The sequence below is a fragment of the Leiobunum rupestre genome, chromosome 6, assembly GCF_980474605.1.
Source record: "Leiobunum rupestre chromosome 6, qqLeiRupe1.1.hap1, whole genome shotgun sequence".
NCBI classification, from domain to species: domain Eukaryota; kingdom Metazoa; phylum Arthropoda; class Arachnida; order Opiliones; family Sclerosomatidae; genus Leiobunum; species Leiobunum rupestre.
This window is the reverse complement of record NC_143389.1, coordinates 22898482-22915699: the sequence shown is the minus strand read 5'-3', so window position 1 is coordinate 22915699 and position 17218 is coordinate 22898482. Positions and strand designations below refer to the sequence as shown.

General features: G+C 40.4%; 2 protein-coding genes across 2 annotated transcripts; both read left to right on the top strand.

Moving 5' to 3' along the window:
* The first annotated feature begins 1975 nt into the window (after window positions 1-1975).
* LOC149940409 (uncharacterized) lies at window positions 1976-7075 on the top strand. The gene is made up of 2 exons (XM_090179238.1): window positions 1976-1993; window positions 6251-7075. The coding sequence occupies exons 1-2, from the start codon at window positions 1976-1978 to the stop codon at window positions 7073-7075; spliced, it is 843 nt and encodes a 280-aa protein (XP_090035364.1).
* A 7965-nt stretch (window positions 7076-15040) lies between these two features.
* On the top strand, window positions 15041-16544 carry LOC149940408 (uncharacterized). The gene is made up of 2 exons (XM_090179237.1): window positions 15041-15248; window positions 15313-16544. Exons 1-2 carry the CDS (start codon window positions 15041-15043, stop codon window positions 16542-16544), a joined length of 1440 nt encoding a protein of 479 aa, XP_090035363.1.
* Window positions 16545-17218: the final 674 nt, after the last annotated feature.

Genomic DNA, 17218 nt, shown 5'->3' with positions numbered 1-17218 from the left:
CGTTTCCGGTAAGTTTTCTAGTATCAACAGTTTGAGGACAGGGCCTGTTATTTACGTCACTACCAACAACTTTGAAATGAGTAACTAAAAAATTGAAATGTTCTAATGTCAACCATTGTTTTACTTTTACCCAATAGTCTATAAAAAGACGAAGATCGTACGATACAATTCCTTCGAAAAGGTCATGTGCTAAACATGGGGGTAAACCCGGATTACATACATGGAAGCTTTTTAAAACATTAAATGGCGAATTGAATCTTATACCTCTAACTAGTTCTTTCTCATTGGTGGATAACTGTTCTACTGCATTATCATATAAATCAACTGTTCGCTTTTCAGAAATTATATCTGTTTCAATATCCCCATAATCTATTTCGCAATATCGGCAAATTCTACCTTTACTAAATGACACCTGGAAACCTCCAACTTCATTAGAACCCAAATTGTCTCCTACTATGGCGAAAAGATGAACCTGTACATTTTCTCCGTTTAATAACGTCATACCACTATTTTCTAGGTCTTTTAAATCACCGATAAGTTTACTAAAAAATTTAACCACGCCTACTTTCTTCATATCAATTTCCTTACAAAGAGAAATTAACTGAATGTGATCTATGGTCGATCTTTTTTCCGGAGGGATATTTAATAAAGTGTAATATACACCTATAAGTTTGTTCTTGTTTTTAGCGGGACCCAAAGGGTTAACAATTTGGAAAGCATCTTGGAAAATTAACAAATTCAGGGATTTTTCAGAAAAACAGTTCACGTCATTGTAAACTTTGCCGTCGGTAATATCTTTAAGTAAACTGTTTGACCCTCTTTTATACGTAGGTTTCTCAAATTTTAACAATTTAGCTACTTCCCGATTTGATATGAAGGTCTTTAGTGAGGTTTTAACGGAAACATAATGATAAACTAGTTTTTTTCCTTCATGGTACCCTAATAAAATGCCAACAGGAGACACATAATTTAGATACGACTTATTAAATTCTTTACGCTGATATTCAGTTTTAAAATTGTTTTTTGTTACTGTACTTAAGAGGTCGTACTCTTTTACCGTTTTCAAAAGTTCCGCCTGTATTTCGTCGTTAAGTCCCATAGTCTTAAGCTTAGATTTCAACTTTATCTCAATGTAGTCTAACTCAATTTCTTTTAATGATTGAAACTCTCCTATTAAGCGTTGTATTGTTGAAACAGGAATTAAATTTTTGGCTTCTAACCTCAGGTAAAATAATCCCAAGTTCCTTGTAAATAATATTTCAGGGTCTTCCAAAACACTCTGGTTACCGTTATCGGGGGAGGAATCGAATATATTTCCACCGTACGATATGTTCGCCGGTTTGACATTCGATTTTACAGGAGGATGATTCAGTTGCGGGGTTCTATAAGTGCTATTTTTTGCCGAGGTTCTTTATCTCCTTTATGATTTCGCGTCAAATGCGATGTAAACGATGATATTACTGTAAAGGGTTTTTCATATTTACACTTAAAAGGACAGGAAACACCAGTGCCTTTTTGTATATGCGATTTTAGATGTTTAACAAAATTAGGGAAATGCTCAAAATGAAGGAGACAATTCTGAACAGTGCATTTAAAGGAAAATGTCGAACCCAAACCATTTAAATTTTCACTGGCGTTAAATGATCTTTTTCGGTGTTGTCTCGCGCAATGACTCTTAAGCGAATGGTAATTTATAAAATTGTAGTTACAATTCACGTATCCACATGGATATTGCATTTTTGCCACATTCTGGTGAAGTCTCATATGCTGCACATATTGTTCAATTATCTCACAAGAAGTGTTACAGTTATTACACGTTCTAATCATATCTATGTAGTTACAGATATACTTTTCAATACAAAACCATCCGTATAATTATTCTTTAACTATAAACATTCCCCTTGTAAAATCAATTGGCGCACCTTTGACCTTGACAAACGTTATTTTTTATTTGATTTCAAAATGCTATACGAATATGACGAATAATATGGCGGTACGTTTAGGTCTCGTACAAAACAAGGTTAATCCCCGTTTCCGATCGGGCCGCCGGACATTTTTCCACTACGGATTTCTTTAAAGAAAAAAAAACGGATGTATGTCAACAAATAAGTTACTAGAAAGTAGCAAATTACATTTTTTGTTTCAAAACAAAACTAGCTCCTAACCGTGTAAACAGCGGCCGCTAGTCGTTATACCATAAGTAACGTAAATCCCATTGCATAACACGAGGGGTAATATATTGTTACAACGGCCGAGGAACAATCTTTCACAGGAAGTCCACCTCTGCCGTGATGTCGACAAATGTACTAAAAAAAATTTATATATTAAAAAAATATATATAATTAATTCCAAGCGCCGAAAAAACCATCCCTCGGAAATTCGCACTTTAAAGGGGAAGAAACTACTATTGTCTTAAAAAAAACTACGTCTACAAAACAAATCATTATTGAAATGGGAACTATTCATGTTGACATAAGTAACACGTGCCATAGTACCTTTTCTCCAGAAAATATTCTTCAATTAAGGTCTGTTTCACCAGTGATTAATAAGTAACAGTAAACCTTTTCCGGCATATATTCAGTCCTATAATAATGTTTTGCTCGCGCAATTCTGCCACCGTTTCACGTTTCCGTGAGTGACTTCCGTTTCTTGATGACGTCATAAATTACACTATGTCGCAATTGCCTAGAAACAGACACTTAAACAATTGCACCCAGAGGCATACTTTTGTTACTTATGATGTTAACCATTAATTTTGTTTAGTCGAAAATTAGATAAATGTATGTACGGTCTAAAATTTGTTATTGGGGAAATGGCAAATAAAGGTTATATCGCGCCTTTACTAACTCGCTGGAAATAGAAATACCAAGCCCACACCAAAAACAGACTTTCGTACTTTGTATTTATTAATCCTGCCGCGATCTTCTATGTCTTCGAGGGAACTATATTGTAGTATAAGTCTATCCGAATTAAAAGGTTACGGGAGACTTGAAGGTAATATAAGTACAGTTTAATGAAAATTAACGTCACGTATTTCGACTTCGCGCAACGCCTTCTAGCTGTTCATTTTTCCGAACGTTCGCTATAAATCTTCAAGGTCACTCCGCAAATTTTGAAATTGAACGCTTAAGAAAAGGGTCGCGGAATTAAGGCAGAGGGCCGTTCCAAAACGCTACACCCACTTGTCAAAGGCGCTGCAGTGCAGAAATTTAAAAAATTTACTACGTATTTTTCTCCAACTCTCTCCACCTCCAGTGACGAGGGCTTAGTAAAAGAAAACTGTTTGACTGAGTTTTCGGTATTATTTTTACGCTTTTGCAACTATTGTGGAAAATTGCTTCCCCGTCATGAACCATTTGTATGTTAAATTTAAAATCCCAACGCCAATAACCTTGTAAAAAATATTCCAGGACTTCATAAAAGACCGCCTTAACTCAAAAATATTGACACTTTAACGGTGTTGAACACGTAATTGATATTGCAACAATATAAGATAATTATTTGTAAAACTGTAAAGCCTTTAATATTTCAATATAAATTTTAAAATTAGCTGGCGCATTTTTGCCTAAAAAAAAACATTGCGCGTGTACACTTTGTTTTTGATGCGTGGGGAACGCGCCTAATTTTACTCGTATTCTTGTTAATTTTTCGTTCGCTTGCATTTCTACAAGTCCAAGAGCCGTATTATTCGTTAGACGAAAGTTCTAAGAAAACCGAGTGGTAACTATTTACTCCTTCTGGAAGGAGGTTTATTATACACTAAATACTCCCAAATGAATTAAAGTGTAACGAATATAAACAAAATTAGCCTTACCTAAATTTAGGAAGAAGATTATTCCCGCAAAATTTGTTAAATAAATTTATGCGTCTTCAAATACTGAAGGACGACAGATACACTACAAACTGTGCGATTACTCTACGGTTATTCGCCGTGAAAACGAAACGTATGAGGCAATTGGAGTTCGCCCTCTTACCGTACCAGTAAATGTCTACATGGGGTTTCACCCTCTTATCTTTTGTCCGATTAATTTTTTATCAAGTCGTATCGGTCGGATCGAAGATCAGTCTGCACTGTGAGAATTAAGGAGGTGGAGGTGCAGCGGATAAATTTTTAATATAGCGACGTATGCACTCTCACACTCCCGCGACGAGGTCGTAATTAGAACAAGTTCGCCAAGCCAACTATCTTACCTCTCCTCGGTTCGTGGGATAGTACGGTGTAGGCGTGGATCAGTGGTAGGACGCGCGTCTACTACCGTAGCGACCCAGGATCGATCCCCAGATCATTCCATAATTTAAAAACTTAAAATAAAATTAATTGTACTTCAATTTAAAATATAATGCTAACTTTCATAACCAAATAAGTGCCATTTTGAAAGCTAAAAACTCGGAACAAGGTCGCCAAGGCGACAATATTACCTCTCGTCGGAGCCATGTTTATGATTTCGTTTAAACTCGTTACGTTCAGCTGCGGTACCGCGGTAAAGCGCTCGCCTACTGTATCAAGGATTGTGGGTCCGAATACCGGCTGAGCCATCAACTATTTAAAAACGGGATCATGTCAATTACTTCTACTATACTAACGGAACGCTATTTATATTGACACCTTTAAATAAGAAGACAAGTTCGGCAAGGCGAAAATATAAGGGTAGTTCGGTAGGCGTTAGTGGCTCGTTGGTAGAATGCTCGCCTACTAACTTACAAGGAGAGTGCCCGAGGTGTTTGTTGCCGATTTTGTTCAAAGTCGGGCGTAATGTGAAAACAAATGGGTAGTGCGACGTCTCCTTTTGGGAAATTTCACATCCCATATAGATCTACATTACGCCCGACTTTGAACAAAATCGGCAATAAACACCTCGGGTACTCTCCTTGTTGGCGGATCGGGCTTGATTTTCAGATCAAATAAAAATAAATAAATAATAATCCGCTAGGCTAATACCCAAGGCACCACCTTAGGCCTAAGTCATCATGCGACTTTTAAAGCCCTTAATTCAGGTGGCCGGGTTACAATGCGTAGGAGGGTGGTGGCAAGCCCTGCATGCCACGCGTTCGAGCCAACAGCTCCCTACACTAACTACTAACATACTAAATCTTATAAAATTATTTAAATTGAAATATTTAAATGGTCGTTATAATGAATAAGTTTAAATGTTTTTCAAATTATTAAGCGAAGCATTGCCTTCAATAGGAAAGTTTTGTCGGTGGCTGTGTCACAAAAACACGAATTCGCAAAAAAAACCTTATGGAATTTAAATCCTTTTCGCAATTTGAACAAGTTCGCCAAAGCTAAAATATCACCTTGTTAGAGAACCCGTGTCCTACTGTAGTGACACGGGTTCGATCCCTGGATCGTACCATATGTTTATTAAATTTGTAAATTGAAATTAATTTTAAAGTTAATACATTATTTTAAATTTTAGCTTTCAGTATTAAATAACTACCGCGGTTAAAGCTATAATAACCAAAAAAAGGCATAGTTCATCAAGCGTCGGTGGCACGGTGGTAGAGAAATCGATAATTATATGCAGGTGGGATCGGGTTCGAAACCCACTAAATTTGATTATAAAACTTATTCCATGACCTTTTGGTAGCAGCCCTTCCCTTTTTGGTGGATATAGACGTTTAACATAATCCTCAGACCGCGGTCCATCCCAAAAGTCAAGAAATAGACGCAGGGGTTTGGGAATTTCGCACGCACAAACAAACACCGGACGGTGTTGAACCACTTAACTACCGATTCTGTTCATTTATGCGCAGTTCGTAAGGGTTATATTAAGGAGCCGAGAAACCACAGAATACTTCCTTGAAGAGATAGTATTTTAGTTTATCAACTTCTTAGCTGTGAATTTAACTATTGATTTACGAAAATGCGAGTATAGGATTCTAACCCTGGTTCTCCCACACGATAGACAAATGTTCTACGCTAGCTAGCCAAGACAGTTTGTATTTCAGCCTTGTATTAAATTAAAATAAATATTTAGTGTAAAACGCATGTTTGCCCGTGTACCGAGCCTGGTTCCCTAAGTTGTTAAGCAACCGTAATTTACCACTGAACCACCTCGCCTTAACGCAAGAAGTCCGCCTGGCGCTTCTTCCTGAAAACTGGGCCAAAGGCATCAATGTCGCCCTGTCTAGGCCTCCGGCTGTCGAGCAGTCCAAGCAGTCCATCCAACAGCAAGGCTCGCAGGCTTAACTCGGCACTGCGGGGATCTCCCTGCTGTACACGAATCTGTGCTCCATCACAAACAAGCACCTCGCCCTCCGGGCCTTCACTGACACTCTCCAGCCTTCCATAATTGCTCTTACTGAGACGCACTTGGACTCCTTGCTCTCTTCCCTTGAGCTCTTTGGGTCAACCTTCAACGTCTACAGGAAGGACAGGAACAGGAACGGTGGAGGGGTATGTCTAGCCATCGACAGTAGACTCCGCTCTTTCCCTCTGGACCTTCGCACTGAGGTTGAGGCCATTGCTGCTAGGATCACCATTGGATCTTCCTGCCTCCGCATATGCTGTGTCTACCGCCCGCCATCGGCTAAACCAGCGTACAATAAGCGCCTCAACAAACTTATCGCCAGTCTCTCCACTGCGGAGTCTGACCTCGTTCTCGTTGGCGACTTTAACTTTCCCAAAATCGACTGGCCGTCGCTTACAAGTCCCGCAGCGGAAGATACATCTTTCCTTCACACCCTGCTGTCCTCCAATCTGTCGCAGTGTGTGAAGGAGCCCACCCGTGACAACGCCAATGGTGGGAACATCCTTGACCTCCTTCTCGTATCCAACCCAACCCTGGTGGGTGAAGTCACTCACCTTCCTGGAATCAGCGATCATGACTTTCTCTTCTGCCCTATCCGGGGGGTTAAGCCTCCAGCCCGGGTGCCCCCCCGCTCGGTCATGGACTATAAACACGCTGACTTCTCGAGTATCTCCGCTTGTCTCTCTACTATTCACCTCCCATCGTCGGTTCACGAAGCTTGGAGCACTATACGATCGGCCATTGAAGATGCCACGTGCCCTTCAAGCGCATTTCTTCTCGCCAGAACCTTCCCTGGGTTGGGCCATCGCTTCGCCGGCTGATCCGCAAGACCAAACGACGCTACAATCGCACCAAGCTTCACCCTAGTGATGCCAATCGCCGACATTTTTCGCAACATCGCGCCATCGTGAAGTTTGCTCTTCGGGCTGCGCGCACGCACCATCTCGACCTGGTTGCCTCGGACCTGAAATCAAACCGGAAGCGGTTTTTTCAACTCGTCTCGCAAAAGTCAAAGTCATCTCCGGTCCCGGACCTCAAGATGGGCTCGGACATATACACCTCTGCCACCGACAAGGCAAACCTGCTTGCCGCTTCATTCAGGAAAACGTTTCCCGTTTATACCCTCCTACCCCGGAGGGCCCCGACCATGGATCCCATCCATTTTTTAAGGCAGGGTATTCTGAAGCTGCTTAAATCAGTCAAGGCCTTCAAGGCCCCCGGCCCTCACGGGATTCCCTCTATCCTGTTGCGAAACTGTGCGGACGCTCTCGCTGCTCCCCTGGCTGCCCTCTTCCAACAGTCGTATGATGCTGGAGCCTTCCCCTCCGACTGGAGCACAGCTAACGTTACCCCGGTTCCGAAGGGAGGTGATCCCTCTGACCCGTCTGAGTATCGCCCGATAGCCCTTCTCTCCCAGGTCCTCAAGCTGGACGAGCACGTTAATGCCTCCCAGATTACTTCACATCTTACTACTCACGATGTTCTCATGCCGTATCAGCATGGTTTCCGCAGTAGTTTTAGCACTGAGACTCAGCTTCTCTGTTGCCTTGAGGACTGGACCGCCGGTCTGGAGGCAGCGGGTCGGGTTGACGTTATATTCCTCGACTTCCGGAAAGCTTTCGACTCGGTTCCGCATGAACTTCTGAAAGCCAAGCTGCACTCTTATGGGGTCCGTGGCAAAACTCTCAACTGGCTGTCGGCCTATCTTAGTGACCGAAAGTTCCGCGTAGTTCTCCCTGGAGCTGCTTCTGCTTGGCTCCCTGCTTCCTCCGGGGTCACTCAGGGATCGGTCCTTGGACCGCTCCTCTTCATAATTTACATCAACGAAACATTTTCGCTGACGATGTGGCCCTATCCCGGGCGATCGTTTCGTCCCATGACTATCAACTCCTGCAAGGGGATCTCGACGCCATCAATACATGGAGCAAACAATGGAAGCTCCCTCTGAACACTGCAAAATGCGCCATGCTCTGCCTTCGTCGCTCCGGTCAACCACCCGTGGTGCCCGTCTATCGCATCGATGGTGTCGCGCTCAAGGTTGTCACTTCTCAGAAATATTTGGGTGTCACCATCACCGACACCCTGGAGTGGGCTACGCACGTTGCACGGGTCACCTCCCAAGCCGCTCGCGCCCTGGGCTTCGTTAAGCGCCATCTGGCCCATTGCTCTTTTGCCACTAAGACCCTGGGTATAAAAACTTATGTCCTTCCTATCCTGGAGTACTGCTCGGCGGTCTGGGCCCCCAACTCGGCAAGCGGGATCCATTCTATTGAGTCTATCCAGCGTCGTGCTCTTCGTTTCGCGGCGAGCGTTGGCTTTTCGTGGGACACTTGTATGACAAACGTTCTAACTAATTTCAAATGAAACACGCTCACTTCGCGCCGCCGTTTTAGGCGCCTAGTTCTGGTAAACTCTGTCGTTCACCGCCACGGAGGTGCCCTTGCGCCTCTTTCCGCGGTGGCCTCTCAGTGGTTTCGTAAACCCCGCGGTCTCCGCACGGTGTCTGTGGTGCCTCCGGGATTCCGTATTGCGTGCCGCAAGCACTCATTCCTTCCCTCGTCCATTCGGGACTGGCATTCCTTGCCAGACCATCTTAAGGGCATTCCCGTGCAAACTCTATTCCGGAAGGAGTTGGCGAACTATCTCGAACTCTATGACTAAGTGTCCATAATCTCTCAAGCTATTTTATTTTACAATTGTATTACCCTTTTTCGTAGTATGTATATTGTTTTGCTTATTGACTGTACATATCTCATTTCTCACTCTCTTGACGTGATGGGTCTCTGACCTTTTGTTAAGCTAATAAAGAACTAAAGAACTAAAGAACTAAACGTAAAATCATAGTTCATTCTAATATTCCGAACTTTATAGCGCACTGTTTCCAACCGTGGCCGCTACCTTCTCATTAACCGCATGCTATTATCAAATGTATCATTCCTTGTCATAAAACCACAAACAGTTGTTGTTGCTGTTTCTAGAACAACAAGCAATGCTTTTTGTTTTACATATTTAAGCTGTTTCTTGAGCAAACAGTATATGAGACGTCAGTTTGACGAGCCTTTACCGTTAATGATGATATATTTCTTCGTACTGTTATTTTACAACAAGATGCCACTATTAAAACAGCTTCCCTGTGTATAACTACAGCAAGACGCTGATATCTTGACTAACCACAGTAAACTTGAAATTGCACTGGCAATTGCTGTAACACACAATAAACGGCAGCCTAAGGTTTTTTTAATCCAAAAATTGTCGTTCTTTTGACGTTATGTTCCGAGTGTGTAGCCGTCTCCAGCCAAAGGGTAGGAACGAGGCCATTGGGTATCGGAATGGCAGGTTCAGCAGAGCCTAGCAACCGCACCCTCCGTGGCCCGAGCGTCAGCCTTCTCATTGCCATGATGCCCCCTATGACCAGTCCCATAAGGAGATCTAAAGAGCTAAGAACGAGCTTAGAAATGACACTAAACTGATTAAGAGCCTTAAGAACAGCCTGGCTGTCAGAGAAAATCAGAACAGTCTTGCCCCGATACTTCTTCTTAAGACAAAAGTCTACGCTGAAGCAGATGGCAGAAATCTCTGCCTGAAAAACCGTGGCAAAAACACCAAGGGTCTATAAAAAGTCCAACTTTTTAGTTTGGCAGTAAACACCAGCTCCCACACCTAAGTGGGTTTAGAGCCATCCAGTTGGTTCCGAGAACTATGTTTTCAGTCCAGTTTAATCGACTTGGATAACACACACTAAACAGATCCTCAAAGTGTAACTTTTACGGTCAAGGACGCAATAGTACCTTACGGTCGAAGGACGCCATTACTTAGTGCCTTGTTAGCAACGGTTGCTATTACGTAGTGACGTGAAAAGTAAAAAGACACTAAGGTTTTCGACATTCCCAAGAACATATCAATTCACCAATGGCTTATAAGCCGAGCGACAGCCCTGGGCGCCTCGTTGAGAGGGGTGCCGCCGCGTTCCTTAGAGTAGCGCCAAAACCTTATTTCTGATGATATGATCGTTGTTATTTGCGAATAAATACATTTTATGATATATTCTGTCTCTTAACTGGAATTAAGCGTAGACACGTCTTAAAATTTGAACGACATTCCCGGGCATCCCTTTGAGTAGCATAACGTTGGGTCGTAAAAAATATGGATTGGAACTGTAGGGAATTATGAAGGGGCTCGCCCAAAATTCAACTCGCCAGGGTTCAATTTTTACCTTCAGCCGCCCCTGCTCATAGTCATAAGCCTAAAAAACAAAGGTGAAATAAAAAAGTTTCCACAGAATGCGATATTATTTCGTGCTACACTTATTTATTACTTCTGGCCATACACGGCTTGCCAAACTTACTACTTCGTCACACTTATTTATATTTCAAACATACTTAGGAACATGAAAACTCCGATTAGCTTTAATCCTCCTAGAACATAGAACGGAACTACACGAGTTACGTTACGTGGTTTTAGCTCTCAAACATACAACCGAACTACATGAGTTACGTTACGTGGGTTTAGTTCTCAAACAGCGAACGTCGCGCGGATTCCTGTGAGAGAGGCGGCATCCGAATATCTTTTTCGATATTTCAGTGGGGGGGGGATGAATTTTAAAAACAGGGGGCGGGGGATGAATTTTTAAAAAGGCGGCTCTTCCTTTGAGCTCGTAGAAGTCTGGTCTGGTCGAGGAATCTCTCGGACATAGCAGGGAGCACTAAACCTCCCTGGACATATAGTCCCCTTTTTTTCATTCCCCCTTTTCCGCCCGCTCGCTGAACCCTGGCAGTGACGGGTTATAACGTTCAGAAGTTCGGGACAAATCGTGGCGTAAAGTTTTAGTTTTACTTTCATTTCGAGTGTTTTTGTTTTCGGAAATTGGCTAGTTTTTGAAGACCAAAAGTTATAGAATAGGGATAGTAGCCAAAGTGAAGTAGACGGCAGTTTCGTTATACTTTTGCCAGTTTGTAAGGAGTAAAATAGCGGTTTATTTAAAAAAAAAATCAGACTACCATAATCTCAATCGTCTTCCACTTTTTGTTTAGAAATGACAACGAGGGGCAAGTTCAAACAAAGGTAATTATTTGAATTTTCAGTGCATGGCCGCCCTCCTTTTATGAGCTAAAAATACACTAATAAAGGTATGAAGATCCTTCCCCCTTTTGACTAACGTCGCAAGTTACCGCTATATAACATATAAACAATAAGGTAAATATTAGCTAAGCTAAAGTTATCCCCTAAATTTAGAAATTGATATACTGATAGAAAAATAAATGTCTGTAATTTACAGTTCAGCGGTTCAGCCAAGCCTAAGAGTTTTTTCGCGGTACCTGGTTTTTCTTTCAGATATGGCGATGAGGCTAATTTATCGCCCATGCCATGTTTTTCCTTCTACATTTTTTGCTGTAATTTTGTTCATATGTTGTTATGAACCCATGCGGAAATCAGTCTTAGGACTAAACTGATATCATAAATAAGGCCTATTTTATTTAGTTTTGGCAATGAAGTATGGATTCCTTGGTTCTTAGCCTTGAATGAACTTCCAATTTGCCAGTGGCGAGGAAGTCTTTAGCGATAAGACAACTAACGTTTTTACCAGTGATTTTCTTTGACACCTGGAAGACCACGTACTCTTTCAACCCAAGTTTTTTTGTGTTGGGGTTGTAATCCTTGGAAAGGAAGTTCGTCTTGGCCAGTAGCGAGTAAGTCTTTAGCGATAAGACAACTAACATTTTTACCAGTGATTTTCTTTGACACCTGGAAGACCACGTACTCTTTCAACCCAAGTTTTTTGTGTTGGGGTTGTAATCCTTGGAAAGGAAGTTCGTCTTGGCCAGTAGCGAGTAAGTCTTTAGCGATAAGACAACTAACATTTTTACCAGTGATTTTCTTTGACACCTGGAAGACCACGTCCTCTTTCAACCCAAGTTTTTTGTGTTGGGGTTGTAATCCTTGGAAAGGAAGTTCGTCTTGGCCAGTAGCGAGTAAGTCTTTAGCGATAAGACAACTAACGTTTTAACCAGTGATTTTCTTTGACACCTGGAAGACCACGTACTCTTTCAACCCAAGTTTTTTGTGTTGGGGTTGTAATCCTTGGAAAGGAAGTTCGTCTTGGCCAGTAGCGAGTAAGTCTTTAGCGATAAGACAACTAACATTTTTACCAGTGATTTTCTTTGACACCTGGAAGACCACGTACTCTTTCAACCCAAGTTTTTTGTGTTGGGGTTGTAATCCTTGGAAAGGAAGTTCGTCTTGGTCACTTCCAATACTCGTACAAGGGGACATCAAGCCAATTAATAAAACCACTTTGTATACATCAACTCGTTATATGTCAACTAATTAACGACTGGAGCAATATGCCACCCAAAGTACTACAATTACCTTCCAAAAAGCGATTGCTTCATTGTCCCCAACTTAAACCAATCGGGCTTGAAATTAATATTGCTATTATTCGTGCCTTTTATGCAATGTCTAACCTTTGTGGTCCTGTTTTAATACAAATATATCACAAGGGTTCCTAGCCTAGGGAATAAAATATCGATATGACTGTGGGAATTGTATCTTTAGCGGTAACCAAAAATAAGGTGTCTACCAGATATTTTCTTAGATTCCTGAAAGACCTAACAACTGAAAAGGACCAATCAAATACCGATTTATCGTTGGTGAATAAGTCTTTAGCGGTAAGCACACTAATTTTTTTACAGTCGAGTTTCATTGATATGCGTCGAAGACAACATGCTTTTCCGGCGGAAATCAAGTATTCCTCCTGGGGTTCCTAGCCTCGAAAATCAAATAATCAATTTCCCTGTGGCATTCTTGGATGTCTGCTAAAAGCCTTAGACACCAACACTACAGCAGTCTTGGAAATAATGACGGTGGTCAAAGATCAGTTAAATAATTGCTTTAATTAATTAATAATTTGGGGGATCATGGTCACCGTGTTCAGTTTATTCATTCTATAATAATAACTAAATTTGGTGACCAGATTAATTATTCGAAACCTGACCAAAAAATAGGTGACCAGATTAATTATTCAAAACCTGACCAAAAAATAGGTGACCAGATTAATTATTTGAAACGTAACCAACAAATAGGAGATTACCATTTTATTAATTCTAGGATTTTACCTCAAACCATCAATTCTTTAGTCTCGCTATCCCCGGTTTCATAATTCATGAGCTTTCACTGGTCTCAAAGCACATTTAATAATTACAATTCTGTGGAGTCATTGGGACCAGTTAAGAAAAAACCTTATTACCAAGGTTGACCACTAGTAAGGTTTTGCTGAAATTTAGTATTTGCGCCATCTGTCGATTGAATGAAAGTAAAATGAAGCGCTCTTTATAATATTTTGTATATAAATAAATTCTTGTGCATTTGTTTGTTTGCCAAGCCGTGAACATTTCACCCGATCCCGGCCTCCAGTCTATAAGCATATAAGCATATTTAGTCTATGATCCTGGCCTAGTGGCCTTCAATCGCTGAACAACAACCATAAAAAGTTCTGCTAGCCGCGTTCACCCTTCTCGGGCTCAAAATGGAACGTCGGCCTCAAGTACAGGACCAGCTCTTCAAATTAGCAACATCCTCCAGACTGTCTAGTGATGAGTATAAACTAAGTAATGTGGTAATCCACCCTTAATTTGGCGCGATAAACTAGATCCTCGGACTGGTCATATGACCAATGTCGATAAAAAGGTAACGTAAACACATATGTGTCTCAGTCACCATAATTACATAAGGAATACTTTCACGTAAATTGATTCTAGGCATAGTATAGAAAGCCGAAAAAAGGGTTAACCCAATATTTTAAAAATGGTTTTGAGGGAGAGGTCGAAAAGAATAGACGAGCGAGCATCCCCGTCCCAAACTCAGCGGGGTGCCAACAGGCAGGCAGAAAATGTCCCGGTCGCAGAAGCAGGCACGACGCTCAATCTTCGCCAAAATCATGTTTTGTGGGAAGTATAAATGCAAGGGGAGTTTTGCAGGTAAGAAAAATTCAAGGCGGACAGGCAGAAGAAAAACTGGGCCTTTAATGATCATATTGAAAGCGACGCATAATGATGGAATATTCCACGGGAGTTTTTCTTGTTAAGTTAGCTAGCATAATTTTTCAAATGTAGAGTAGGTTTTATTATTGTCGGGAATATCTTGTTTTTTGTTAACATTAAAATTTAATTATTCTTTCGTCATGGAATGTCCTCAATTTAATTAAGACCTATCCATATTTATATTGGTTTATAATTGGTAAATACCAACGCTATAGAATAAGTTGGTCGCTCGAGGAAATATTTTTAAGAGTAACTAAAGAAGCGTTGTAGGTGGCAAGCCCTTAAAGCTACGCGAGCCAACAGCTCCCTAAACTAACTATATAACCTCAACAAGTTTTTATGCTTAAAGAAATATAATTTTATAAAATCATCCATCGTTGTTGAACGATTGTAGATAATTTCAAATAATTTTAATTGGATTATATACCTGGCCCCAGGTAGTTGTTGTTAAAATTAGTGTAACAAAATCTTAAAACTTTATGAATTTTCCTTGTAAATAATAAGTTATTAAAATGAAATGATAAGAACGATTTAGTCATTTCCAATCTCAAATCGACTGGGAGGTTTATGCCATAGACTCGAGAATATTCGCAACCAAAAGAAATAAAAGGGGGCGCTTCGGTTTGTCCAAGATGGCGCGATCTCAAGGAAACAAATAGGCGACTTAACGTAGTAAGCTAGATAATTGGGACGTTTAAATTAGACTGATAGAATTATTTTGAAGGTGTGTTTGTAATATTTTGCAATAAAATGGTTACGTATTGCTGCGTGTTTGATTGTAAAAACAACGGTACCATGGAAGGTATGAGGTTTCATCGTTTTCCTTCAAAACAGCCGAAATTAGCTAAGGCTTGGGAAGTTGCGTTAAAAATGGGAAAGACACCAAGTAAAACTATGGTTGTTTGCTCTTCACATTTTAAAAAAGATGATTATAAAAATATTCCTGAAACACATAAAGGTAAGTCAATTCTGGTGTAATACTAAACGTTGTTTTTAATCTTGATCTTGATATTATTTTACAGATCATTTCAAATATCCACCTTGCCTACGGCCCTTAGCAATTCCTTCTGAGAAACTACCTCTTCGTAAGCATGATAGAAAGACAACACCTTCATCTCAAAGGAGAGCAAATAGATATATTGTAAGGAAAAATAGGCAGACTTCTCTCAACAAGATCAGCGAACCCGAGAGTAACGAAGACGAAGATCCGGAGCAAGAACACTTGGTACCTCAACCGCCTCTACCAGTTGAAATAGCTCAAACTGATGATAATGCCATTAATACTTTAGAAAAAGGAATCATGGTAAACACGCTAGCAGAACATAAATGTAAAGTAGCTGCTAATTGCGGAGTATTGGAACAAAAAACTGTTGTGTGTTTGACAGGAGTTCAATCGATGGAACTTTTTGATGAGATTGTTCAAATAGTAAAAGAAGAATTTCCAAGTAAAAGTGCATTGCCAGTCGCGGACAGAATTTTACTTACATTTATGAAACTTAAATTAGGTATTACGTACACTGCTCTCGGAGCTCTTTTCGGTCTTAGCCAGCAGATAACGGCTAATTATTTCAAACAAACAATATGCCAATTAGCCACGGTTTTAGAATCATCAGTTCCATGGCTAGAGAAAGAGGAAATCATGGAATCTATGCCACTTTGCTTTAAAGATTATGAACATACGAGGACGGTGTTAGATTGTACAGAGGTCTCCGTTGAAAAGCCTAGGTGTCTAAAATGCAAGATAAAAACTTACTCTCATTACAAAGGTACCAATACCGTTAAAGTGTGCATTTGTGTATCTCCATCTGGTGTGATTACTATGGTGAGTCAGGCGTTTGGGGGTAAATCATCTGATAAACAAATTACCGAAAAGTGTGGAGTTCTTGAGAAGTGCATACCGTATGTAGATGCCATTATGGTGGATAAAGGGTTTGCAATTGAAGACTTGTGTAGTGTAAGAGCGCTGAAGTTAATTAGGCCGCCTTTTCTTAAAAGAAAGGCTAAAGGACAAAACACTAGAAAGAGGGGCCAATTTTCCCGAGAAGATGCCTTGCTAACTTCAAAAATCGCTAGCGCTAGAGTTCACGTTGAGCGAACAATTCAAAGATTGAAAACTTTCAATATTTTTAACAAAAGCATACCGTGGGATTTACTTCCTTACATTAACAAAATGTTTATCGTTGCGAGTGCTGTTGTAAATTTGTCAACATCTATATTGGCAGATAATAAATTTAGTACAATCATAAATTGCTAAATATTTTATTTACTCAAAAATAAACAAAAAGTAAAATAATACTGTAATTCAAGTCTGAGGAACAATGGTTTAGGAACATTTATCCTGAACCAATATTGCTTAGGATTTTAGTTCTATATATTTCTTCAAAAAATATTTAAAATAAAAAAATTGCAATTTAATTAAAAGCTTAGTAACAAATACTTCAGCTATTTTAACTTCAACTACTAATATGTCATTGCTTTTCTTTGAATAAATGACTAGGTGTGCTAGCGAGAGCCCTAAAATTGCAAGGTTTAGTTGAATTTGTCCATAGAATTTATGTTTGGTTTTTAATTTCAACGTCTCCTCTTTGTGGTTCAAAAAATTCAAATCTTTAACTATTACATCAAGGGGCTTATCATTTCCCGCTGTAGGACATTTCACTTCAATCAAAATTGACTTATTTAATCCATCCGGCGAACAAGCCAGGTACGGATGATCTGGGTGTATGACTAGACCAATTCGTGTAACATTTACTCCAAATTTTTCCTCATACTTGGCAATGGCAATAGGTTCGTTAATAATTCCATACTGAGTATTTTCATTTCCACGAAATTTTGATTCAATCATTTTGGCAATCTTCTCCGAGGGGTCTTTCTGATAAGTGTAAAACTCATAGCACCTGCTTGCGGTCATTCTCTTTCCTCTGTTAG